Here is a 26,306-nt window from a genome sequence, read left to right as displayed (position 1 = left end):
TTTCATCGTGACAACACAAGGGTAGAGACAGACAGCAGTTGTAGGACTTTTGCGCGAAACATCGATTTTTCTGCTCCTTGGATGCTGCCTGGCCTGCTGTGCTTTTCCAGCACCATTCTAGGAGAAAGTGAGGTCTGCAGACGCTGGAGATCCAAGCTGAAACTTTATTGCTGGAACAGCACGGCAGGTCAGGCAGCATCTAGGGAACAGAAGATTCGACGTTTCGGGCGCATGCCCTTCTTCAGGAATCATTCCTGAAGAAGGGCATGTGCCCGAAACGTCGAATCTTCTGTTCCCTAGATGCTGCCTGACCTGCTGTGCTGTTCCAGCAATAAAGTTTCAGCACCATTCTAATCTTGACATTAAACTCCATCTGCCATTCCTTGGCCCAACTTGCTTCTCTTCGATAGCTTTCTTCACTGTCCACTGTACCACCAATTTGGTCTCATCGGCAACATTACTAATCATGTCTCCTACATTCTCTGCTAAGTCAGTTATATGAATGACAAACAGCAGTGGACCCAGCACCAATCCTGCCAAACACCGCTGGTCACAGGCCTCCAATCCAAATTGCAACCCTCTACCATGACTGTCTCCTGTTGTGAGGCCAATTTTGTATTCAATTGGCAAGCTCACCGTGAAACCCATGTGACCTAATTTTACAAATTAGTCTACCATGTGGAACCTTGTCAAAAGGCTTTGCTAAAATCCATGCAAACAACTTTCATCACTGAGCCTTCACCTCTTTCTTTGGTCACCCCTTCCAAAAGACAGTCAAACAATTTTGACAGACATGGCTTCCCATGCACAAAACCACGCTGACTATCCCTAATCGCTCCCTGCCTTTGGAAATGCACCTGGATCCTGTCCCTCAGAGTTTCCTCCAACAACAAACCCATTACTGACATCAAGCTGTAGTGTTGTGGCTTTTCCATGCTGCAACATTAGCCACCCTCCAGTTTTCCAGCATGTGACCACGGCTATCGATGATATAAATATCTGCTACAGGCCCTGCAATGTCTTAGCGAGCTTCCCATAATGTCCTGACATTCATCTGATCAGGTCGCATGGATTTATCTAGCTTTGTATTTTAAGACTTCTGGCATCCCTGCAGCAATGTTGACCGTTTCCGAGGCATCCCTCTTTTCCACCAAGTTGCCTCTCTTCCATGAGTCTCTCCCCAGGAAATACAGAAGCAAAATATTGTTTTCGGATCTGACTCACCTCCAGTGAGTCCACATATGGACAGCCTTATTGATCTGTTAGGGGCCCTATTCTGTTCTGTTGAGTTTACAGAAAAAAAACTCAATCCATTTGATGAACTGAGCATTCCTAGGCTCGAGCAGCAGGTATCCCAATGACAACTGACTGAGAACCATAGAATCCCGATAGTTGGAAGCAGGCCCTTTGGCTCATTGAGTACAGACCAACCCTGGGGAGAGTGACCCGCTCACCTACCCTCTCCATGTAACACAGCATTTCCTATCATTAACCCACCTAGCCTCCGTATCTCTGAGCATTAATAGAAATTTAGCAGAGCCAATTCACCTGACTTGCACATCTTTGGACTGTGGGAGAAAAGCAGAGCACCCAGAGAGGACCTACACATACACAGGGAAAATGTGCAAGCTCCACACAGGCAGTTGACTGAGGGTGAAATTGATCCCAGAACCCTCACACTGTGAGGCATTGAACCGCTATGCTGAGGTAAATGACTAACCCCTAACCTTGAGATTATTGCCTCTAATACTACACTCCTCAGCTCTGGGAGGAAGAAGTCTCCTGGCTCTGAGCCAGTCACATTCCCTGAAGAATTGTTGCAATGGGATGATGTCATTGTGAACCCTGTGTAGATCCTTCTCATTTCAGATCAGTTCCCCATTCCTTAACCTGGTGTCTTTCAGATCACTGGGGATTTCCTGATCTACACCACCCACCTGACCCACACCCCAAACTATCCTGGATCTGTCATTGTGAGAACCAATGGGGCTGTTGTTCCCATTGAGTGTCGTTATTTGAGGTGAGAATCTTTACTCGATTGTCAATATGATCCCCAGCTGCTGCTGTTGTCTGACCCTGGCCTAAAATGTCTGCCCTGTCTCTCCCCAGGAAGGGCAATGTGAGCGGTAACCCCATCAATCCCACCTGGATCCCATTCAGCTCCACCAGGTCTGGAGAAGGCCATCTGTCATTCTCCCTGCGTCGAATGAATGGTACGTGATGGGTGACTGGGGAGTGGTCTCCTGGTGTCACTCACTGCGAGTTACACTCACTGTCTCCAACCCTTGTCCTCCTGTCCTTCAGGTGACTGGCTTACACAGCGCCCTTCCACTGTCTACTCCCTGGGAGACCTCATTCACATTGAGGCGTCTGTTTCAATGGTCAATCACGTGCCCCTGAAGCTGTACATTGATCGCTGTGTAGCTACACTGAGCCCAGACAAGGACTCCACCCCGAGATACCCATTGTAGTCAATGATGCTGTAAGGAGCTCTCTGCTATCTCCAGCTGCTCCCATCTCAATGGCTTCCCTCCTTCACTTCACGGCCCTATGTCCATCTGCAGTTGCCTCCTGGACAGCAAAGCTGGGGACTCCTTTTCCACCTTTGTGTTACCGGGAGCCAGACAAGCTCAGGTTTGATCTGGATGCCCTCGGTTTCTATGGAGATGAGCATTCCTTGGCAAGAGGATGCTGCTGATTGGCTTCTCCATGGTGGGAGGGAGTCACTAAATACTGCCTTGTTCTGAATGTGTCCCTCAGATTTTCATCACCTGTCACCTGAAAGTTGCTGCAGTGGATCAGGGAGATTCCAGGAACAAAGCTTGTACTTTCCGGAAGCTGCAAAATATGTAAGTTCCCTCTCTCTGTCCCTCAGGGATGTTGTTGTTGGGAGAGGTGATGCACCATGTGGTTGATGGGCTGGTTCTCTTTTTTAGCTGGACCCCATTGGAGGAATCTGACAGTGACATTTGTGCCTGTTGCCATGTGGGGAACTGTGGGAGCACAAGGGAGATCCTGTTCCCCTCCAGAGGAAGGAGAGACCTTGGTCCTGAAGCTGGTAGGACATTGACCATCTTGATGTTCCATCTCCATCTGTCCCTGACTGGGATGTTTGATCTTGCAGAGAGTGAAGCTGGATTCAAGTGGGAAGGGGAGGCCTCACTTGACCCCCTGATCATCCTGGATACTGGGATGACCAACCTGGCAACTGAGCCCCTGCCTGAGGTGGAGGTAAGGATGCAGGAGAGGTCTCCAGGTGGGGTGTTGGCTGCCTGCTGGTTTCAGGCTGAGAGCATTTGATCAGCGTGTTGGTTCACTCTGTATCCCTGGCTCTTTGATCAGGCTCTGGATATGGTGTCAATTGGAATCATAGCCATCAATCTCAGTGAAGCAAACAGAACATGCTGGAGAAACTCAGTCAACCTTACAGCATCTGGGGGAGAAAGACAAAGTATCAAGTGTCTTCTGGCACTCTCTTCAGAAGTGTCCAATTGTATTTGCAGCATGAACTGTTTCTCTCTCCTCAGCTGCTGCCAGACCTGAGCTTTTCCAGCATTTTGCGAGTTTCAGATCTCTGATATCCATATTGGCTTTTTCAAACTGAGGGGCTAGTTAAACAGGTATGAGGGGCCAAATGGTCCCTTCTTGCCCATAAACCACAATGCTGTGGCTCAGTAAATTCTGAAACGTTTCGCGTACAGTCCAAAGATCAAATGTGTTAAATCCTGCAGGACGGGTGGACCAGTCTTGTATTCCCCAAGTGAATTTCCGACTGTCCTGACCCCTCTCAAACAAGCTGTTTTCTGGTGGGTTATTTCAACTTGGAGTTTATTGAGGGAGTGTATTCATCCACTGGGAGAAAATGGATTGCTGTAGGGATTGAACTCAATATGGAGAAGGCTTCAGACACCCGGCAGTTTATGCCCGGTTCAGGTATTTAAATACCCGGACTGCAGTACTGGCAGCGGGATGGCAAGTTGGGTTTTGGGATGTGTAGTTTCCCCCTTTGAGCAGGGGTGTTAATTCCCCTATTCAGCACCATTGGCGCTTTATATGTTGGCCTGTTTTTTGGTTTTTGTTGTATATAATCTTTGATAGTTTTGTAGATTTGATAATTGTAGTGGTTTTAATTTATGAGGAGAAAGTGAGGACTGCAGATGCTGGAGATCAGAGCTGAAAATGTGTTGCTGGAAAAGCGCAGCAGGTCAGGCAGCATCCAAGGAACAGGAGAATCGACGTTTCGGGCATAAGCCCTCCTGAAGAAGGGCTTATGCCCGAAACGTCGATTCTCCTGTTCCTTGGATGCTGCCTGACCTGCTGTGCTTTTCCAGCAACACATTTTCAGCTCTGGTTTTAATTTATGTAGTTTTTATGTTTGATGGATCTTGCCACACTAAGGCTCGGCGATTTGTGATTTGAATTCCTCCTCTCTGGAATCTAAATGTTACTGCAGAACGTTATGGCTAATGACTTAATTAAATGGTGAACCTGGAACATCAACGGGAGTCACTCACCTTTTAAGAGGAAGAAAATACCTTCAAGTCTTAGAAAGGAGAAGGTAGATATTGCTTTGTTACAGGAGACACACTGGGATGATAGGGAGCATTTGAAACTACAGCAGAATGGCTTTGAATGGGTTTATTTTTCATCTTTTAATACCAGAAGCAGGGGAGTGGCTATATTGATTAGGAGGAATCTCCCATTTAAGTTAGTAAGTTAAAGACACCCACGGGAGGTTTGTAATTCTCAAAGCCCTGATAAATGAGGAAGAATATGGTGTTTTAAACGTTTATTGCCCTCTGGCTCATCATCTCAAATTTCTGGTAGATGCATTCTCTAAATTGATCAGTCTCAAGTCCCGGCATGTCATTATAGGGGGAGATTTTGACTGTCTCATGGATCCCACAGTAGACAGGTTGCCCAAAGGCCCCCCGATACCCTCTGTACAAACTAAATAATTAGTGGATCCGTGTGTTGAGTTAGAGTTGATGGATGTCTGGAGGCGTCTCCACCCTACAGGCAGGGATTTCACATTTTTTTCCAATCCACACAGATGTCACACCAGGATTGATTCTTTTCTGACCCTCGTGGCAACCCTGGACTTGATGGCATTTTGTACGATTGGTAATATTATTATCCCTGATCATGCTCCAGTGTACCTGTTGGTTAAGATTAAGGACGTTACAGTGGGTTCAAGGCACTTACGAATGGATCCCTTTATCCGCAAGGACAATAAGTTTGTGGAGTACCTCTCTAGGGAATTTCGGGCATTCCTAGGCATTAACTCAGGCTTGGTTTCCTTTGGGAAACTGACAAAGCCTATACCAGCGACTTAGGTATTTCCTACTCTGTTAGTAGGAAGTAGTAGAAGGGTGAACAGCAAAGTCTCCTCGAAGCACAGTTGAAGGCAGTCGAGAAGGCTTACTTTGACAGGTCCTCATTTTTCAAGCTACAGAGGATTACGACGCTGAGGTCTGCATTGAATTCCGTGCTCACACAGACAGCAAAGAAGGAGCTTACTTTCGCAAAGTAAAGGTTATAGGAGCGTGGTGACAAGCCAGGCAAGTCTCCCCAGGAAAAGGAGTGCCCCTCAAGCCATTACATTGATTAGGGAAGGGTCTGGGAACTTAACATGCGATTCCAAAAAGATGAATGTGGCATTTCAGATATTTTACTCCAAGTTATACCAATCTGAGGGTTGTGAGGATGGGTATGTCAAGATGGAGTCCTTCTTCAAGGATCTGGAGCGACACCCGAACAAGAGTCTTTTCTCAAAGCCCCCTTATCAGAGCAAGAGGTGCAGGAGGCTGCGAAGCAGCTTCAGGATGGAAAGGCGCCCGGTCATGATGGACTTCCCAGCGAATTCTATAAGGAATTTATAAACATTGTCAGGCCGGATGCTCAACATGTTCAATGACTCATACAGTTATGATCGTCTCTTGCCATGTCTGAGAAGGGCCAATATTTTGCTTATTCTTAAAAAAGGGAAGGTCCTGGACCTTAGTAGAAGCCCATTTCAGTCTTAAATGTAGACTTCAAAATCCTCTCTAAGACCATTGCGTTAAGGCTGGAGAGTGTTACCTTCTATTGTTAAAGAGGACCAGATGGGCTTCATAAAGGGCCATAGATTTTCCAATAGTGTTAGGAGGCTGCATAATATAATTCAAGCATGTCAACAACAGTCAATACAGGGATTGGGGATTTCTCTAGATGCAGAGAAGGCATTTGACCAAGTTGAGTGGCTGTACCTTTTTTATATTCTGGAGCTATTTGGTTTGGGCGAAGCCTTTATAAGATGGGTGAAGGTTCTCTATAGTGACCCTCATTCACTGCAGTCATCATCAGTGGGGTACGATCAAGCAATTTTAACCCGTGCCTTGGTGCTGGGTGTCAGATACACAGCCTGATTGCTGAGGGACGGTAAGCGAGCTGGGTGTGGTCAGGGAATGTCAGAAGCATTAGGATGGAATGGTTTGTGGTTAAAGTGGTTGTAGAATCAGTGGAGAATGGAGCAGACCATGGGTGAGGTGAGGACCCAGCGATATTATTGCTGGCCTGTGAATCCCGAGCCCTGGGTAACTCTCTGTGGACCGCAGTTTGAATCCTGCCACACAGCAGATGATGCAATCTGAATCCATTAAAACAATCGGGAATGATGAGCCTAATGATGAGTATGAACACATTGATTGTTGGAGAAACCCATCTGACTCACTAATGATCCTTTTTTAGGGAAAGTAACTACTGTCCTGAACTGGTCGGGCCTACATGAGACCCACTGAAATGAAGCAGAACCTTGACGACCCTCTGGATAAGTCGGGACGGGCAATAAATACTGGCCTCGCCAGTGATGGCATGTGAATGAATTACAAGGAGAGGTGCTGCAATGGGTTCTCAACCAATGACTGGCTTGGTAAGCCTGGGAACCAGATGAGGTTAGTGCCATCACCAAGGCCATGCCAGGCGATGGAGCAAGCTGTGGTCAACTGCATAGAAACTGTCCACAGCCTTCAGAGGATGGGCACTGGGTTAGGCCAATCACACTGAAGGCCATTGCTGTGTTGCTCATTGGCAGGGATAGAAACCTGATTTGAGGGAGTTTGTTATCAGACTTGGAGAGAACCTGATGTGTATTAGCACCAATGAAGGTTGTAGGGGAACTCCAGTAGCCATCTGTCTAATAGGAACAGGATCCTGGAATCTGTTTTGGTAGTTTAAAATATATTTGGATCATGAATGTATTTTGGGACAGGAAATCTGCCATTCTTGCTGAGTCTGGCCTACATGTGACTCCACGCCTACAGCAATGGGGTTGTATTTAACCCACTGAAATGAGTGAGCACGCAGCTGAGGTGTATCCAACAGCTTAAAAGCTGTGAATAAAACTGGCTGGGAAACGTGGCCTTACCCCAGTAACCATAAACAAACAGTGCAGGCAGCCCTGCAAGGTTCTCCTTTGCACCATCTCAGGGCCAGTGCTACCATACAAGCCCAGGCTAACCCTGCCATAACTACAGCATTGTACATTACACAGAATGTCCCAAAGACCACAGTCACCATCCCTGGGTGTGTCCTGTTCCACAGACAGGACACACAAAGATAGCAGCACACAGTGTGCTACAGTTAGGAAGGAGTTGTCTACATTGTACTAACTTGGATTGAAAGTTGGTTGGCTGATAGGAAACAAAGAGGAGTGATAAACGGCTCCATTTCGGAATGGCAGGCAGTGACCAGTGGGGTACTGCAGGGATCAGTACTGGGACCGCAGCTTTTTAACAATCTGTTAATGATCTAGAAGATGGTATTAGCAATAACATTAGCAAATTTGCTGATGATACTAAGCTGGGTGGCAGGGTGAAATGTGATGAGGATGTTAGGAGATTATAGGGTGACCTGGGCAAGTTAGGTGAGTGGTCAGATGCATGGCAGATGCAGTTTAATGTGAGATAAATGTAAGGTTATCCACTTTGTTGGCAACAACAGGAAGGCAGATTACTACCTAAATGGAATCAATTTAGGTAAAGGGGCATCACAGAGAGATCTGGGTGTTTTTGTACACCAGTCAATGAAGGTAAGCATGCAGGTACAGCAGGTAGTGAAGAAGGCTGGCCTTCATAACAAGAGGGATTTAGTATAGAATCAAAGAGGTTCTTCTGCAGCTGTACAGGGCCCTGGTGAGACCATACCTGGAGTACTGTGTGCAGTTCTGGTCTCCAAATTTGAGGAAAGACATTCTAGCTATTGAGGGAGTGCAGCGTAGGTTCACGAGGTCAATTCCTGGAATGGCGGGATTACCTTACACTGAAAGACTGGAGCAACTGGGCTTGTATACCCTTGAGTTTCGAAGACTGAGAGGGGATCTGATTGAGACGTATAAGATTATGAAAGGATTGGACACTCTGGCAGCAGGAAACATGTTTCCGTTGATGGGTGAGTGCCGAACCAGAGGAAACAGCTTAAAAATACGGGGTAGACCATTTAGGACAGAGTTGAGGAGAAACTTGTTCACCCAGAGAGTGGTGGCTGTGTGGAATGCTCTGCCCCAGAGGGCAGTGGAGGCCCACTCTCTGGATTCATTTAAGAAAGAGTTGGATAGAGCTCTCAAGGAACCAAGGGTTATGGAGATAAGGCAGGAAGAGGATACTGATTAGGAATGATCAGCCATGATTATATTGAATGGCGGTGCAGGCTCGAAGGGCAGAATGGCCTACTCCTGCACCTATTGTCTGTTGTCTAACAGCTGCTTTCTATTCACCTGGTCCCTAATCTTATACACCTCCACCAAATCTCCTCTCAATCTCTCTGCTCCAAGAGAACAACCTTCCGAGCTTATCCAAGGTCTCCTCGTAGCTGCAATGTTCAATCCCAGACAACATTCGGGTGAATCTCCTCTGTACCCTCTCCAGTATAACCACACCCTTCTTGTTGTGGGGTGACCAGAACTGCACACAGTACTACAGCTGTGTCCTCTAATCAAAGATCTGTACAGCTTCAACATGACCTCCCTCTTCTTATAGTTTATACTTGAACTGACACAGGCAAGCATCAACAGGTCATTTTAACTCCTCCGTAAACCCATCCAGCCACCTTCAGGGGTCTGTGGAATAGTATCCCAAGATCCCTCTGTTCCTGAGCTTCCTAGTGTCCTGCCATTCATTGAGTACTTCCTTTTCTTCTTTGTTCCCTCGAAAGTGCATCCCTTCACATTTCTCAGGGACAGAATAAGAACGAGGAGCAGTAGTAGGCCATCTGGCTGATCTTTTTGTGGCCTTAGCTCCACTTACCCGCCCTCTCACTCTAACCGTTAATTCTTTTATTGTTCAAAAAGAGAACATATCTTAGCCTTAGAAACATTTACTGAAGTAACATCAACTAACTTCATTGGGGCAGGGAACTCCATAGATTCACAACCCTCTGTGTGAAGATGTTCCTTCTCAATTCAGTCTGAAATCTGTTCCTTCTGATTGAGCTATACCCACCTGTTCGAGTTTCACCTGCCAGTGGAAACATCCTCTCTATGTCTATCACATCTATTCCTGTCATCATTTTATATGTTTCTCTTAGATCATCCCTCGTTCCTCTGAATTCCAATGAAGAGAATCCCAGTCTACTCAGTCTCTCTTCATAAGCCATCTCTCTCAACGCTGGAACCCACCCAGTGAACCGCCTCTGCGTCCTCTCTAGTGCCGGTACATCCTTTCTCAAGGAAGACCAAAACTGCAGGCGGTACTCCAGCTATGGCCCCACCAGCACCCTGTGCTGCCACAATATAATCTCCCTGCTTTTAAACACAATCCCTTTAGCAATAAAAGGACAATTTTCCATTTGCCTTCTTAATGACCTGCTGTACCTGCAGACCAACTTGGGATTCATGCTCAAGGACACCCAGGTCCCTCTGCATGGCAGCATGCTGCAACTTTTTACCATTCAAGTATTCGTCCTTTTTACTGTTACTCCTATCAAAATGGATGACTTCACACTTATTAACATTATATTCCATTTGCCAGACCTTTGCCCCTCACTGAAAGTATCTAGGTTCCTCTGTAACGTTCACAGTCCTCCACACACTTTGCATTTTGTGTCATTTGCAAACTTTGACACACTGCACCTCGATCCCAATTCCGAATCATCTGTGTAAATTGTGAATAATTGTGGCACCAACAACGATCCCTAAGGCACAGCGCGAGGGATTGTTTGCTAACCAAAATAGCGCACACATCCCCACGTTTTGCTTCCTGTTAGTCAACCAATCCTGTATCCATATTAATACTTTATCCGTAATGTCATGCATCTTTATCTTATGCAGCAGCCTCTCGTGCAGCACCTTGTTGAAGACCTTTTGGAAATCCACTGGCTCCCTGTGGTCCACCGTGCTCATCATGGTTTCATAAAATTCCAAAAGATGAGTTAGGAGTGACCTGCCCTTCATGAACTCACGCTGCATCTGCACAATGGAACAATTTCTGTCTTGATGCCTTACTATTCCTTCCTTCATAACAGACTCAAGCATCTTCCCCAATACAGAGGTTAGGCCAACCAGTCTACAATTCCCCATCTTTTGTCTACTGCCCTGTTGAAACATTTGCTGTTTTCCAATCTGCTGGAACTGCCCCAGAGTACAGCAAGTTTTGGAACATTCCCACAAGTGCACTTGCTCTTCCTCCTGCCATCTCCTTTAGCCCCCTGCGATGCCTTCCATCAGGGCCAGGAGACTTGTCGTCTTAGCTCCATGAGCTTGCCCGAAGATACCTCTTCCCTGATCATGATTGTTTCCAGGTCCTCCCCTACTTTTGTCTCTCTGTCAATTACTGGCATGTTATTCATGTCCTTCACTGTGAAGGCTGACACCCAAAACCCTGTTCAATGCCTCAGCCATTTCATCATATCCCATGACTAAATGCCCCTTCTCATCCTCTAGGACACCAATGTTTACTTTAGCCATTCTTTTTCCATTCCATACATTTATAGAAACCTTAGCAATCTGTCTTTATATTCTGGGCTAGTTTTTTATTCCTCTCATAGACTATCTTACTTTTCTTTCTAGCTCTATTTGTGGCTTTCTGTTGACCTTTAAAACTTTCCCAATGTTGTGCTTTCCCATGACTTCTCATTTGATTTGATAGCCTCCCTTGGCAGATTACCCCTTTTCTTACAATCCTTTCTTTTCACTGGAATATACTATTGCTGAGCACATTGAAATATTGCTTTGAAAGTCCTCCATTGCTCGTCGACTGTGCCACCATAAGGTCTTTGGTTCCAGTCTACTTTAGCCAAATCCTCCCACATCCTATTGAGGTCTCCCGTGTTTAAGCACAGGGCTCTGGTATCGGATTTTACCTTCACGCTCTCCAGCTTTATTCTAAATTCAACCAAACTGTGATTGCTCCTTCCAAGAAGATTCCGAAATATGAAGTCATTAATTATTCCCGTCTCATTACACAGGACCTGATCGAGGATAGCTTGCTGTTGTGGTTCTGTTCGCCAAGCTGGAAGTTTTTGTTGCAAACGTTTCGTCCCCTGGCTAGGCGACATCATCAGTGCTTGGGAGCCTCCTGCGAAGCGCTTCTTTGATGTTTCCTCCGGTGTTTATAGCGGTCTGTCCCTGCCGCTTCCGGTTGTCAGTTTCAGCTGTCCGCTGTAGCGGTTGGTATATTGGGTCCAGGTCGATGTGTTTGTTGATGGAGTTTTTGGATGAATGCCATGCCTCTAGGAATTCCCTGGCTGTTCTCTGTCTGGCTTGCCCTATGATAGTAGTGTTGTCCCAGTCATGTTGCTTGTTGTCTGCGTGTGTGGCTACTAAGGATAGCTGGTTGTGTCGTTTCGTGGCTAGTTGATGTTCATGTATGCGGATTGTTAGCTGTCTTCCGGTTTGTCCTATATAGTGTTTTGTGCAGTCCTTGCATGGTATTTTGTACACTACATTAGTTTTGCTCATGTTGGGTATCGGGTCCTTCATTCTGGTGAGTTGTTGTCTGAGCGTGGCTGTTGGTTTGTGTGCCGTTATGAGTCCTAGGGGTCGCAGTAGTCTGGCTGTCAGTTCTGAGATGCTCCTGATGTATGGTAGTCTTTTTGGTTATGGTATGTCCTCGTTCCGTGGTCTTTCTCTTAGGCATCTGTTGATGAAGTTGCGCGGGTATCCGTTTTTGGCGAATACCTTGTATAGGTGTTCCTCTTCTTCTTTTTGCAGTTCTGGTGTACTGCAGTGTGTTGTGACCCTTTTGAATAGTGTCCTGATGCAGCTTCGTTTGTGTGTGTTGGGGTGGTTACTTTCATAGTTTAGGACTTGGTCTGTGTGTGTGGCTTTCCTGTATACCCTTGTGGTGAATTCTCCGTTCGGTGTTCTCTGTACCATCACGTCTAGGAATGGGAGTTGGCTATCCTTTTCTTCTTCTCTCGTGAATCGGATTCCTGCGAGTGTGGCGTTGATGATCCGGTGTGTTTTTTCTATTTCCGTGTCTTTAATGATTACAAACGTGTCAGACATAGCTGACCCAGAGTTTGGGTTGAATTTGTGGTAGGACTGTTTGTTCTAACCTTTGCATAACTGCCTCTGCTATGAGTCCCGAGATTGGTGATCCCATGGGTGTTCCGTTGATTTGTTCGTAAATCTGGTTGTTGAATGTGAAGTGTGTTGTGAGGCACAAGTCCAGTAGTTTAAGTATGCCGTCTTTGTTGATAGGTTCAGCATCCTGATTTCTGTTCTGTATGTCCAGTAGGTTGGCTATTGTTTCTCTGGCTAGGGTTTTGTCAATCGAAGTGAACAGTGCCGTCACGTCGAATGATATCATGGTTTCTTCTTTGTCTATGTGTATATTTCTGATGATGTCCAAGAATTCCTGTGTTGATTGTATAGAGTGTTTGGATCCGCTGACCAGGTGTTTCAGTTTCTGTTGTAGTTCTTTGGCCAGTTTGTATGATGGTGTCCCTGGTAGTGATACTATGGGTCTGAGTGGGATGTCTGGTTTGTGTACTTTAGGTAATCCATAGAATCTGGGGGTGTTGTTGCTTTCCGGTTTCATTCTTTGTAGGTCAGCTCTGGTTATCTGTCTGTTTTTTTGTAGATTCCTTAGTGTGTTATTTATCCTATTGGTGAGTTGTGGTGTGGGGTCAAATTCCTTCATTTGGTAGGTGTTGATATCTGTAAGTAGTTGGTGTGCTTTTTGGATGTAATCAGATTTATCTAGGATGACCGTCATTCTGCCTTTATCTGCTGGGAGTATGATTATGTTCTTATCGTTTCTTAGTGATTTCAGTGCTTCCCTCTCCTTGGTGTTGAGGTTATGTGTTTGTCTTTTCCTTATTATCATAGGTACGACAGTTTGTCTCACTGTTTGTTTTGTCTCTTCTGTCAGTCCATTGTTCTTGAGTGTGCATTCTAGTACTGCTAGGAAGTCTGCTCTCTTGGCGTCCCTGTGGTTGTAGTCGAGTCCCTTGGCCAGTATTGTTCTTTCCGTGTCTGTGAGCTGTCTGTGGGAGAGGTTTTTAACCCAGGTGTGTGTTGTAGTGTCCTCTTTGTTTGGCCATTTTTTCTTTTAGTGCCGTTTGTTTGCGGTGTGTTGTCCTGTTCTGTCCTATGGTGACAGCCTGTTCTATGGTCCGGGTCCATTCACGATTAGTGGTTTTTGAAATTAACGACTTTTGGCGCGCAATTTATTGTTTGTACTTGTGGAGTCGGTTGTGCGCGTCTGTGATCATTACCTGGATCATCCTGAATCCTTTCTGCTTGGCTGTTTCCCTGGCTTGTGGGTTGTTGACTGGCGGTCTGTATCTGACACATTGTGGAAGGATTCGATTCTTTCGGCATTCGTGTAGGAACCGGAGTTGTTCGTATGTGGCGCTTAGTCGGTTAGCGCAGGATTCCCATTTCCTGGCTTGTCTCAGCGTCTCTCGCCCGTAAGTGTTCAAAGTTTGTGCGAAGATTTGTAGCTCGGGTGCTCGTTGTTGTGGTTCTGTTCGCTGAGCTGGAAGTTTTTGTTGCAAACGTTTCGTCCCCTGGCTAGGCGACATCATCAGTGCCTGGGAGCCTCCTGCGAAGCGCTTCTTTGATGTTTCCTCCGGTGTTTATAGTGCATCAGGACACTATTCAAAAGGGCCACAACACACTGCAGTACACCAGAACTGCAAAAAGAAGAGGAACACCTATACAAGGTATTCGCCAAAAACGGATACCCGCGCAATTTCATCAACAGATGCCTTAGAGAAAGACCACGGAACGAGGACATACCACAACCAAAAGGACTAGCCACATTACCATACATCAGGAGCATCTCAGAACTGACAGCCAGACTACTGCGACCCTTAGGACTCATAACAGCACACAAACCAACAGCCACGCTCAGACAACAACTCACCAGAACGAGGACCCGATACCCAACATGAGCAAGACGAATGTAGTGTACAAAATACCATGCAAGGACTGCACTAAACACTATATAGGACAAACAGGAAGACAGCTAACAATCCGCATACATGAACATCAACTAGCCACGAAACGACACGACCAGCTATCCTTAGTAGCCACACACGCAGACAACAATCAACATGAATTCGACTGGGACAACACTACTATCATAGGGCAAGCCAGACAGAGAACAGCCAGGGAATTCCTAGAGGCATGGCATTGATCCACAAACTCCATCAACAAACACATTGACCTGGACCCAATATACCAACCACTACAGCGGACAGCTGAAACTGACAACCGGAAGCAGCAGGGACAGGCCACTATAAACACCGGAGTAAAATCAAAGAAGCGCTTCGCAGGAGGCTCCCAAGCACTGATGGTGTCGCCTAGCCAGGGGACGAAACGTTTGCAACAAAAACTTCCAGCTCGGCGAACAGAACCACAACAACGAGCACCCGAGCTACAAATCTTCGCACAAACTTTGAATAGCTTGCTCCGTCCTCAGTCCCATTACACCATAAGACCATAAGACATATGAGCGGAAGTAAGGCCATTCGGCCCATCAACTCCACTCCGCCATTCAATCATGGCTGATGGGCATTTCAACTCCACTTACCTGCATTCTCCCCGTAGCCCTTAATTCCTTGTGACATCAAGAATTTATCAATTTCTGCCTTGAAGACATTTAGCGTCCCAGCCTCCACTGCACTCTGTGGCAATGAATTCCACTCTCTGGCTGAAGAAATGTCTCCGCATTTCTGTTCTGAATTTACCCCCTCTAATTTTAAGGCTGTGTCCACGGGTCCTAGTCTCCTCGCCTAACGGAAACAATTTCCTAGCGTCGACCCTCTCCAAGCCATGTATTATCTTGTAAGTTTCTATTAGATCTCCCCGTAATCTTCTAAACTCCAATGAATACAATCCCAGGATCCTCAGCCGTTCTTCGTATGGTAGACCTACCATTCCAGGGATCATTCGTGTGAATCTCCGCTGGACACGCTCCAGTGCCTGTATGTCCTTCCTGAGGTGTGGGGACCAAAACTGGACACAGTACTCCAAATGGGGCCTAACCAGAGCTTTATAAAGTCTCAGTAGCACAACAGTGCTTTTATATTCCAACCCTCTTGAGATAATTGACAACATTGCATTCGCTTTCTTAATCACGGACTCAACCTGCATGTTTACCTTTAGAGAATCCTCGACTAGCACTCCCAGATCCCTCTGTACTTTGGCTTTACGAATTTTCTCACCGTTTAGAAAGTAATCCATGCTTCTATTCTTTTTCCCCAAAGTGCAAGACCTCGCATTTGCTCACATTGAATTCCATCAACCATTTCCTGAACCACTCCTCCAAACTGTCTAGATCCTTCTGCAGCCTCCCCACTTCCTCAGTACTACCTGCCTGTCCACCTAACTTTGTATCATCGGCAAACTTCACTAGAATGCCCCCAGTCCGTTCATCCAGATCATTAATATATAATGTGAACAGCTGTGGCCCCAACACTGAACTCTGCGGGACACCGCTTGTCACCGGCTGCCATTCCAAAAAAGAACCTTTTATCCCAACTTCTGTCAGACAGCCAATCCTCAGTCCATACCAGTAACTCACCTCGAACACCATGGGCCCTCACCTTGCTCAGCAGTCTCCGGTGTGGCACCTTATCAAAGGCCTTTTGGAAGTCTAGGTAGACCACATCCACTGGGTTTCCCTGGTCTAACCTACTTGTCACCTCTTCAAAGAACTCCAACAGATTTGTCAGGCACAACCTCCCCTTACTAAATCCATTACAATGTGATGTACAATTTGGGTAGCCTATAGACTACACCTATCAGTGACTTTTTCCTTCCTTGAATTCTCCATGGAACCAATATCATCTCTCAGCAACACCCAGATGTCGTCCTTGGATATCAGGAGCGGCATCACCTCCCTTACCTTCCTGTCTGTCTGTCTGTCCTTCCGAATAGCCTGATACCCCGGGATGTTTAACTCCCACTCATGACTTGGTGGGAGAGCATTTCGATGATAGTGAGAAACTTTTACTATCGTCATGGAGAGGGAGAGGAGAAGATGGTTTGGGAAAGTATTTAACTAGGAGAGGGGGAATTACAGCACTATTACCCTGGAACTGCTGTGTCTAAATTGGGAACAGAAAAATGCACAACAGAAATGTGGAAGTTGTTTAGGGAGCACTTGCTGATAATGCTGGACAGGTTTGTCCCACTGAGGCAAGAAAGGGATGGTAGGGTGAAGGAACCTTGGATGACAAGAAATGTGGAAGATCTAATTGAGAGAAATAATGAAGCTTACTTAAGGTTGAGGAGGCAAGGATCAGACAGGGCTCCAGAGAGTTACGAGATAGCCAGGAAAGAACTGAAGAATGGACTTATGAGAGCTAGATGGGGGCATGAAAATGCTTTAGCGGTTGGATTAAGGAAAACCCTAAGGAATTCTACACTTATGTGAGGAACAAGAGGATGGCCAGAGTCAAAGTAGATCAGGGATAGTGGAGGGACCTTGTGCCTGGAGTCGGAGGAGGTAGGGGAGGTCCTTCATGATTACTTTGCTTCAGTAATCACTACTGAGAGGGACTTTTACCTTTGTGAGGACAGCGTAAAGCAGGCTGATATGCTTCAACAGGTTGATGTTAAGAAAGAGGATGTGCTGAAAAGATGGGCCAGATGGGATATACCTAAGATTACTACAGGGTGCAAGGGAAGAGATTGCTGTGCCTTTGGCGATGATCTATGTCCTCACTGTCCACTGGAGTAGTAGCAGATGATTGGAGGGTGGCAAATGTTATTCCCTTGTTTACAAAAGCGAATTGGGATAATTCTGGGAATTACAGACCAGTCAGTCTTATGTCTGTAGTGGGCAAATTATTGGAGAGATTCTGAGAGACAGGACTGATGATTACTTGGAAAACCATAGTTTCATTAGAGATAGCACGGCTTTGTGAGTGGTGGGTCATGCCTCACAAGCTTTGTTGAAGGATATGACAAAACACATTGATGAAGGTAGAGTAATGGATATGATGTAAATGGATTTTAGCAAAGCATTTGATAAGGTACCTCATGGTAGGGGCATTCAGAAAGTAAGGAGGCATAGGATACAGGGATATTTCCTGTCTGGACACAGAATTGGCTGGCCAATAGAGGACAGAGGGTGGTAGTAGATGGAAAGTATTCAGCCTGGAGCTCGGTGACCAGTGGTGTTCCACAGGGATCTGTTCTGGGACTTCTGCTCTTTGTGATTTTTAGAAATGACTTGGTGAGGAAGTAGAAGGGTGAGTTAATAAGTTTGACAATGGCATGACCGTTGGTGGAGTGGTTGATAGTTTGGAGGGCTGGTGTAGTTGCAACGGGACATCGACAGGATGCAGAGCTGGGCTGAGAAGTGGCAGATGGAGTTCAACCTGAAAAACTGTGAAATGATTCATTTTGGAAGTTTGAATTTGAATACAAAATACAGGATTAAAGACAGGATTCTTGGTAGTGTAGAGGAACAGAGGAATCTGGGGGTCCATGTCCATAGATCCCTCAAATTTGTCACCCAAATTGATAGGGTTGTTAAGAAGTTACACGGTATGTTGCCTTTCATTAGCAGGGGAATTAAGTTTAAGAGCTGTAAAGTTGTGCTGCAGCTCTGTAGAGCCCTGGTTAGACCACACTTGGAATATTGTGTTCAGTTCTGGTCGCCTCGTTATCGGAAGCTTTATAGAGAGTGCAGAGAAGATTTACCAGGATGCTGCCTGGACTGGAGAGCATGTCTTATGAAGAAAGGTTGAGGGAGCGAGGGTTTTTCTCATTGGAGCAAAGAAGGATGAGAGATGACTTGACAGAGGTGTACAAGATGATGAGAGGTATAGATAGAGTGAATAGAACAAGACTTTTTTCTAGAGCGGAAATGACTATCATGAAGGACATAATTTTAAGGTGATTGGAGGAAGGTTTAGAGGAGATGTCAGAGGTAGGTTCTTTACACAGAGAGTGGTGTGTGTGTAGAATGCACTGCCAGCAGTGGTAGTAGTGTCAGATACATTCGGGACATCTAAGCGACTCTTGGATAGGCACATAGATAATAGTGGAATGAAGGGAATGTAGGTTAGTTTGATCTTCCAGGTCGGCACAACATCGAGGACTGAAGGGCCTGTACTGTGCTGTACTGATCTATGTTCTATGACCATCCTGTAACCATGTCTCCATTATTGCTACTAAATCATATTCATTTGCGATGATTTGTGCCATTAACTGAACGACCTTGTTACAGATGCTACGAACATTTAGCTAAAGTGTCCTTATGCTAGTTTTCATACCTTCATGATTTCCAACATCTCTAATAACGTCTCCCGAGTTATCCTTCCTTTTTCCTTCTTTCATGGTCTGCTTTGTAGTTAAGGGGGGAGAAGGAGAAGACAGCAGAAACTGGAAAGCAGAGTCAAACAGTGTGGTGCTGGAAAAGCACAGCAGGCAGCATCCAAGGAGCAGAAGGCACGATGTTTTGAGCATAAGCTCTTCATCAGGAATGATAAACTTCATCAGTTTAGGTGGAGACCGTCCCTGCTATACAGATCCCTACCCCATGAAATGGAACCCCTCCTTCCCTTCCCACACCACTCTTCACCACCTTTTCCCTTCTCTAGTTTCCTCATCCCTAAGCCAATTTGCACCTCTCACTAATGCGGCCATTGGACCAATCCATTTGTATTCTCCTACAACCTAACACATCCCTCTGCATTGTCAACCACCCGGCCAATCATTGTGTCACCCACAAATTAACTGATCATCCTCCCCCGCTCTCTCGGACATCATTTATGGAGATGACAAACAGCGTGGGACCCAGCACCAATCCAAGCGGTACACCGCTGCTCCAGTCACACAGATAAACTTCTACAACAACCCTCTGTCTCCTGCTCAAAGACAGTTCTGGATCTAACTTCCGAACGTACCCTGGATCCAATGGGATTTTATCTTTATTAGCTTCCCGTGTGGGACCTTGTCTCAGGCCTTACTGAAATCTATAGAAACTACATTGTCTAATTCGCCACCATCAACATTCCCTCACTCCAACATTGGTCGACACTGACGGATTGTGTGTGGTCTACAACATACACTGCAGCAATTTACCAAGGCTCCTCCAACAGCAACTTCCAAACCTGCGACCGCTCGCACTCAGAAAGTTCACACCTTCCTCCCATGTTACACAGTTGGAACGTCGCTGAAACTGGGTTCACACATTCCTGTACCACTCTCCCTAACACTTACTCAAGGATAGCTGGGGATTTTCCAGCAACACATTTTCAGCTCTGATCTCCAGCATCTGCAGTCCTCACTTTCTCCTCCTCGCTGGAGGTTGGTCAGGAAATGTTGGCATGGCCTGCACTGCCCACATCCACCCAGTAACCAATAAAAATAAGCAGGCAGTAACCAACCAAGAGAGGAGCCCCCAAGGGGATGTGAATGGAAGGACAATGAGCACAGTAACATCCAGAGGAAAAGGAGTTTGAACCAAAACTTACAGGAAGAAATTAAGCAAAACAGGGCTGAGGAGATGTTCCTGGATTTGTTGAACACAGTGTTGTGTGAAAAGCTGCAAAGTGACTCAGTGAAAGAGGTGCTTTTCCTCGAGTTTACACTGAGCTTTATCCCAGCACAGCTGGAGGCCATAGACCTCAATCCTGTCCCCATCAACACTCCCACAGGAAGGTACAGATCAGGCTCAGATACAGACTGAGGCTCCTTTATGCTGAAAGGAATGGTCCCTCTACACTTTTACACTGAAGCAAAAACTCCCCCTACCCTGTCCCCATCAAACAGGGACAGCTACAGATTGATAATGTATAAAGCTCGCTGTTCTCTTTTCAGCTGAAAGTGAACCTACCTCAACACTGTTCATATCAAACACTCCCAGAACAGGGACATGATGCAATGAGATTCTTACAAATAAAACACTATCTACTCTTTGAAACTGAGAGTAAAGCTCAATCTTCCTTTTTAAAATGAATGGAAAGCTCCTTCAACACCCCTGACCTGCATTGACCTACTGCCATCCCACCTACCTTCACTCACCACACCCCCACACCTACCCTCCTATTAAATCACTCAGCCCCCTTTCCCAACCCACATTCCTGATGACAGGCTGATGCCTGAAACACCGACTCACTTGCTCCTTGGATTTTGCATAACCTGCTGTGCTTTACCACACTGTATGACTCTCACCTCCAGCATCTTCAGTCCTCACTTTCACCCTCAACATGATCCCAACCAATCAATCTCTCCCAAAAGCAAGGTCAGCGTGGGATTAGATACAGAATACAACTTCCCCCGCTCATTTACACTGAACGTAAAGCTGCTTCTACACTTGTAAACTAAATGTAAAGCTACACTGTTTACAGCAAACACTAACAAAGCAGAAACATCACAGAGTTAGAAACAAAGTAAAAGATCCTACTCTTTACAACTGAAACAAAAGCCTCCTCCATTCTTGAAAACTGGAAGGAAAGTTGTCCCCAGGACAGAGACAGCACAACGTGAAATACAGAGTAAAACTGCCTCTACTCTATGAATTAAAAGTGAACTGAAAGTTAGGTTCTCCCTACAGTGCCCCAGCCAAGGACAGGTTTAGATACAGAATAAAGCTTCTTCCAACAAGTACTACCAAGGATAGACTAGATTAGATTACTTTACAGTGTGGAAACAGGCCCTTCAGCCCAACAAGTCCACACTGACCCGCCAAAGCGTAACCCACCCATTCCCCCACATTTACCCCTATACCTAACACTACGGACAACTTAGCATGGCCAATTCACCTGACCTGCACATCTTTGGACTGTGGGAGGAAACCGAAGCGCCCGGAGGAAACCCATGCATACACGGGGAGAATGTGCAAACTCCACACAGTCAGTCGTCTGAGGCGGGAAATGAACCTGGGTCTCTGGCGCTGTGAGGCAGCAGTGCTAACCACTGTGCCACCGTGCTGCCCACAATAGGTACAGTCTAAGAGAAATCCCTTCAGTCTGCCCAAACCCTGTTTCGAATTCCCATTCCCACACAATCTCTCCATGGTTCTCACTGTCAGACTGCCCAGGTTAGGATGGGCAGAATACAGCAGACCCTCTCCAGGCTCAACGAGCTACCTTTGATGATTGTAGTCATGGGGATTTCCCGATGAGATCTTGTGGAGCTGAATTCAGTCAGGTGACAGCACAGCAACTCACAGCCACTCCTATTGGCCCAAATGTAATCGATCCTCCTGAGAACAAAGCCATGAGTTCAGACATTGGTGGAGATTGTTGAGATTGGGGCTGGTCGATTGGTTCAATGCTGCTGCTCCTGGTCATATTGGTATCAGGTGAGTGTGGGTTGTGTGTATAAAAGGAGCTGGTTGGGGAATGTGGGGATGGTTGAGTTGTTTGGGATCATGGGTGATTTTGTAATGAGGGGTTTGTTCCCTGTGTTAATGTTAATTGGAGCTGTCTGTTGCTCTGACACATGGCAGCAGTTTTTGAACCAGAGGTTTCCATGAGGAATTGTGAGAGCCAGCCCTGTTCCAGAGAGAGCCCCTTCTCATGGGGGTCCTAGGTTCCCAGTGTCTGAGGTTGTGAGTGTGTCCCCACTACAGACTGTGATGGTGCAGTGTGGAGAGCACAACCTGCTGGTCAAGGCCCAGCTGGATTTATTTGGAACTGGGCACCTGATTCAAGCTGCTGACCTGACCCTGGGGACAGTAGGTTGTCAGCCAACCAGGGTCTACCCTGAGAACCACACTGTCCTCTTTGACTATGGGCTGCATGAGTGTGGCAGCAGATTGCAGGTAATGGGAGTTCTCCACACTTGCAGGAAGCTTGGGTTGTAGCTTATTCCAGTTAGGGTTACATTGAGGAACATTGACTTATTGAGGGTCTGTCTCCTGCTAGCTTCCTATACTGGATTAGACTGGGCCTTACCTGGTCTTATCTCGAAGCATATGCTGCTGTTCTCATTGGTTTAGAAGCTTTGGATTATACAGGTGGTTCTGTTAATGTTTTATAGCTAATGAATTAGCTATAATATGGAGGAGTGAATGATTTGAACTTATTCCTGAATGTGAACAAAACACTGCTCTTTCTATCAGTGCTTTCCAGCATGACACTTTTCTATAGTGAAATCTGAAGAAAACAGCTGTCTTGTTGTAGCAGAATGATGTGCTTAGTTTTGTGGTGAGCAGTCTATTATCCTCCGAGTGGGTTTATTTGACTCACTTAGTCTAGTTTCATCCCAATTGTGGGACTGTTGGGAATAAATTGACTTGTCTAGTCCTTGAGCTCTATATCTGACCTGTTGGTAAAACTGTTTTGGTTCCATTCTGGTTAATTCATGCTTTTGAACTTGGTTTTTGCTTCTCACTAAAGCTGATGTTTCACTAACCTTGTTAGTAATCCCTTCCCATAATCTGAAGACTTCCTGTTTTACCTTGTAGATAAAGATCACCATGTTCCTGTTCCATCTATCTGTAATTCTGCTGTGATTGTAAAACCAATCCTGTTGACCAACTGAGCATTCCCTGGCCTTTGGATATGGAATTCCAATAATTCCTGATTTTTGGAATGATGCAATACAATCTTGCATTGATCCTAAAAGACGAACCACTAACCACTGACCTATGTCCTATTGTATTCCACTTGTGGTCACTCCAGATCTAGAGTCTGTCACACTCTGCAAAGAAATGTTGCCATGTGATGTTGTGAACCCTGTGTCGATCTTTCTCCATTCAGATCAGTTTCTCATTCCTTAACCTGGTGTCTTTCAGATCACTGGGGATTTCCTGATCTACACCACCCACCTGACCCACACCCCAAACTATCCTGGATCTGTCATTGTGAGAACCAATGGGGCTGTTGTTCCCATTGAGTGTCGTTATTTGAGGTGAGAATCTTTACTCGATTGTCAATATGATCCCCAGCTGCTGCTGTTGTCTGACCCTGGCCTAAAATGTCTGCCCTGTCTCTCCCCAGGAAGGGCAATGTGAGCAGTAACCCCATCAATCCCACCTGGATCCCATTCAGCTCCACCAGGTCTGGAGAAGGCCATCTGTCATTCTCCCTGCGTCTAATGAATGGTACGTGATGGGTGACTGGGGAGGGATCTCCTGGTGTCACTCACTGCGAGTTACACTCACTGTCTCCAACCCTTGTCCTCCTGTACTTCAGGTGACTGGCTTACAGAGCGCCCTTCCACTGTCTACTCTCTGGGAGACCTCATTCACATTGAGGCGTCTGTTTCAATGGTCCATCACGTGCCCCTGAAGCTGTACATTGATCGCTGTGTAGCTACACTGAGCCCAGACAAGGACTCCACCCTGAGATACAGGATCATTGACTACAATGGGTAAGGAGCTCTCTGCTTTCTCCAACTGTTCCTATCTCAATGGCTTCCCTCCTTCACTTCACGGCCCTTTGTCCATCTGCAGTTGCCTCCTGGACAGCAAAGCTGAGGACTCCTTTTCATCCTTTGTGTTGCCGGGAGACGGGCGGGAGCCAGACAAGCTCAGGTTTGACCTGGATGCCTTTCGTTTCTATGGCGATGAGCATTCCTTGGTAAGAGGAAGCTGCTGATTGGCTTCTCCATAGTGGGAGGGAGTCACTAAATGCTGACTTGTTCTGAATGTGTCCCTCAGATTTTCATCACCTGTCACCTGAAAGTTGCTGCAGTGGATCAGGGAGATTCCAGGAACAAAGCTTGTACTTTCCAGAAGCTGCAGAATATGTAAGTTCCCTCTCTCTGTCCCTCAGGGATGTTGTTGTTGGGAGAGGTGATGCACCATGTGGTTGATGGGCTGGTTCTCTTGTTTAGCTGGACCCCATTGGAGGAATCTGACAGTGACATTTGTGCCTGTTGCCATGTGGGGAACTGTGGGAGCACAAGGGAGATCCTGTTCCCCTCCAGAGGAAGGAGAGACCTTGGTCCTGAAGCTGGTAGGACATTGACCATTTTGATGTTGTGGATCCTCCCATCACCATCTCTCCCTGACTGAAATGTTTGATCTTGCAGAGAGTGAAGCTGGATTCAAGTGGGAAGGGGAGGCCTCACTTGGCCCCCTGATCATCCTGGATACTGGGCTGACCAACCTGGCAACTGAGCCCCTGCCTGAGGTTGAAGGAAGGATACAGGAGAGGTCTCCAGGTGGGGAGCTGCCTACCTGCTAGTTTCCCTTTCTGTCCCTCTTTCTCTCAGTAACCATTGGTTTCTCCTTGTTCTGTAGGTGTGGAGTTGGTTGTGTTGGTGACCCTGACTGTGACAGTGGTCTGTCTGATCTCTGCTTCATTGCTGGCCTTGGTCCTGTACAGGAAACACAAGCGAACACCCATCAACCTGTGATGACATAGTCAATAAAGCAGTGATTCATGGTGTCTTCTGTCTGGAGCTGGTTTTTCTGCATCCTCTTGTTAAAATATTCCTGTGTACAATCTCTGGGCTTGGCCTGTCCATTCCATGCATTGAGCTTCCAGGATGATTGATTGGGTTATTGAAGATATTGTTTGCAGTTTGCTTTATCCAGTGAGTACAGGGGGCTGTAGACCTCACTGGAAAGGGGTTTCTGAATTTGATGAAATTGCTGTTTGCAGAACATGCTGCAGGAACTGCTCAGATGTGGCAGCATCTGAGGGTGAAACAGCTGGTGTTTCCAGTCTGTTCTGATCCTCTTCAGAAGTGTCCAAGTGGATTCCCACTGTTCCTGTCTCTATAGTTCAGTCAGCCAGAGTGAGGCATCCATTGGGAAATGACTCTGCAGGGTCTGAGAGAAATGCCTGCAGCTTTCTCCATTTAGAGTTGGCCTCAGGGTGTCAGATATAGAACCTGATTTGGGATCCAGTGGGGTGAGGACCTGGCTGTGGGGTATACTCGAGGGTTTTGAAGGTTGCTTTCGTGGTGCTGTGGGTGGCTATAGGGTCAGTGCAGGCTGTAGCAGCCCAGAGAATGGTGCTGTAATGGGCTGAGAATCAGTTGTAGTGGATTCTCACGCTGTGACTGCCCCAGTAAGCCTTGGATCCAGGTGAGGTTAGTCCTATCCCAAGGGCAATGACTGGTGGGGAGGGTGTTTTGAGGAATGGCATAACCCATTGCCCAATCAGCATTGGGGTATCTGTGTGCCTGAGGCTATGACCAGACAGGGGATAGTAAATGGGTGGTTTTCATTTCCCTAAAGTGGAAACTGAACTTTCCAACTCCTTTTTATGGAAGAAAGGTTATGGAAATGGATTGGTTGTAAAATTCTCTCCTCCTTCCGTTGAGAAGGGAAGGAAATTGACTGGCCGAATGTGACTCTAGACCCGAGCACTGAGCTCACTTTACCCTCTAATGAGTGAGCCAGCAGCTCCGTTGTATCCAACAGCTTAAGCCTTCCAAACAACTGGATGGACTAAGATTGTTGTGGGTTAGTGAGGGACATAGGCTGCAGAGCTCAGCTGAGGCATGGCAAATGGAGTTCAATATGGAAAGGTGAGGTGATTCACTTTGGAAGGAGTAACAGGAATGCAGAGTACTAGATTAATGGGAAGAATCTTGGCAGTGCAGATGAGCAATGATCTTGGTGTCCATGTGCATTGACCCCTGAGTTGCCACCCAGGTTGGTAGCCTTGTTTAAAAAGGCATGTGGTGTGTTAGGATTTACTCAGGATTGAGTTTCAGAACCATGAGCTTATGTCACAGCTGTAGAATATGCTGCATTTGGAGTATTAAACACTTCTCTCCATGGAATTATAGGAAGGATGTGGAAGCTTTGGAAAGGCTGGAGGAGATTAACTAAGATGTTGCCTGGAATGGAGAGGAGGCTGAGGGAATTGAGGCTGTTCATTAGAGGGTAGAGGCATTGAATTGAGACCTGACAATCCAGGTTAGAGAAGCAAGTCTTTCCTCCAATGGTGATAGC

General features: G+C 46.3%; 1 protein-coding gene across 1 annotated transcript; it reads left to right on the top strand.

Annotated features, from left to right (window-relative positions):
• The first annotated feature begins 2,550 nt into the window (after positions 1-2,550).
• LOC148136477 (zona pellucida sperm-binding protein 3-like) lies at positions 2,551-24,754 on the top strand. Its single transcript, XM_087983345.1, has 11 exons — positions 2,551-2,634; positions 2,761-2,849; positions 2,937-3,231; positions 22,020-22,211; positions 23,187-23,302; positions 23,392-23,495; positions 23,587-23,764; positions 23,847-23,973; positions 24,054-24,142; positions 24,230-24,351; positions 24,639-24,754. The coding sequence occupies exons 1-11, from the start codon at positions 2,551-2,553 to the stop codon at positions 24,752-24,754; spliced, it is 1,512 nt and encodes a 503-aa protein (XP_087839471.1).
• The last annotated feature ends 1,552 nt before the right edge of the window (positions 24,755-26,306 follow it).

The sequence above is a fragment of the Chiloscyllium plagiosum genome, unplaced genomic scaffold (assembly GCF_037043375.1).
Source record: "Chiloscyllium plagiosum isolate Xiang-an unplaced genomic scaffold, Cpla_swu_hap1 HiC_scaffold_45, whole genome shotgun sequence".
Lineage (NCBI taxonomy): Eukaryota > Metazoa > Chordata > Chondrichthyes > Orectolobiformes > Hemiscylliidae > Chiloscyllium > Chiloscyllium plagiosum.
The sequence above is the reverse complement of the archived record's forward strand: the minus strand, read 5'-3'. Positions and strand labels throughout refer to the sequence as shown.

Coding starts and splice junctions, on each gene's coding strand:
- LOC148136477 (XM_087983345.1), top strand. CDS start 2,551: ATGTCCATCTGCAGTTGCCTCCTGGACAGCAAAGCTGGGGACTCCTTT. Junction 2,635..2,760: donor CGGGAGCCAGACAAGCTCAG/GTTTGATCTGGA, acceptor TGTGTCCCTCAG/ATTTTCATCACCTGTCACCT. Junction 24,352..24,638: donor AGACCTTGGTCCTGAAGCTG/GTAGGACATTGA, acceptor CTTGTTCTGTAG/GTGTGGAGTTGGTTGTGTTG.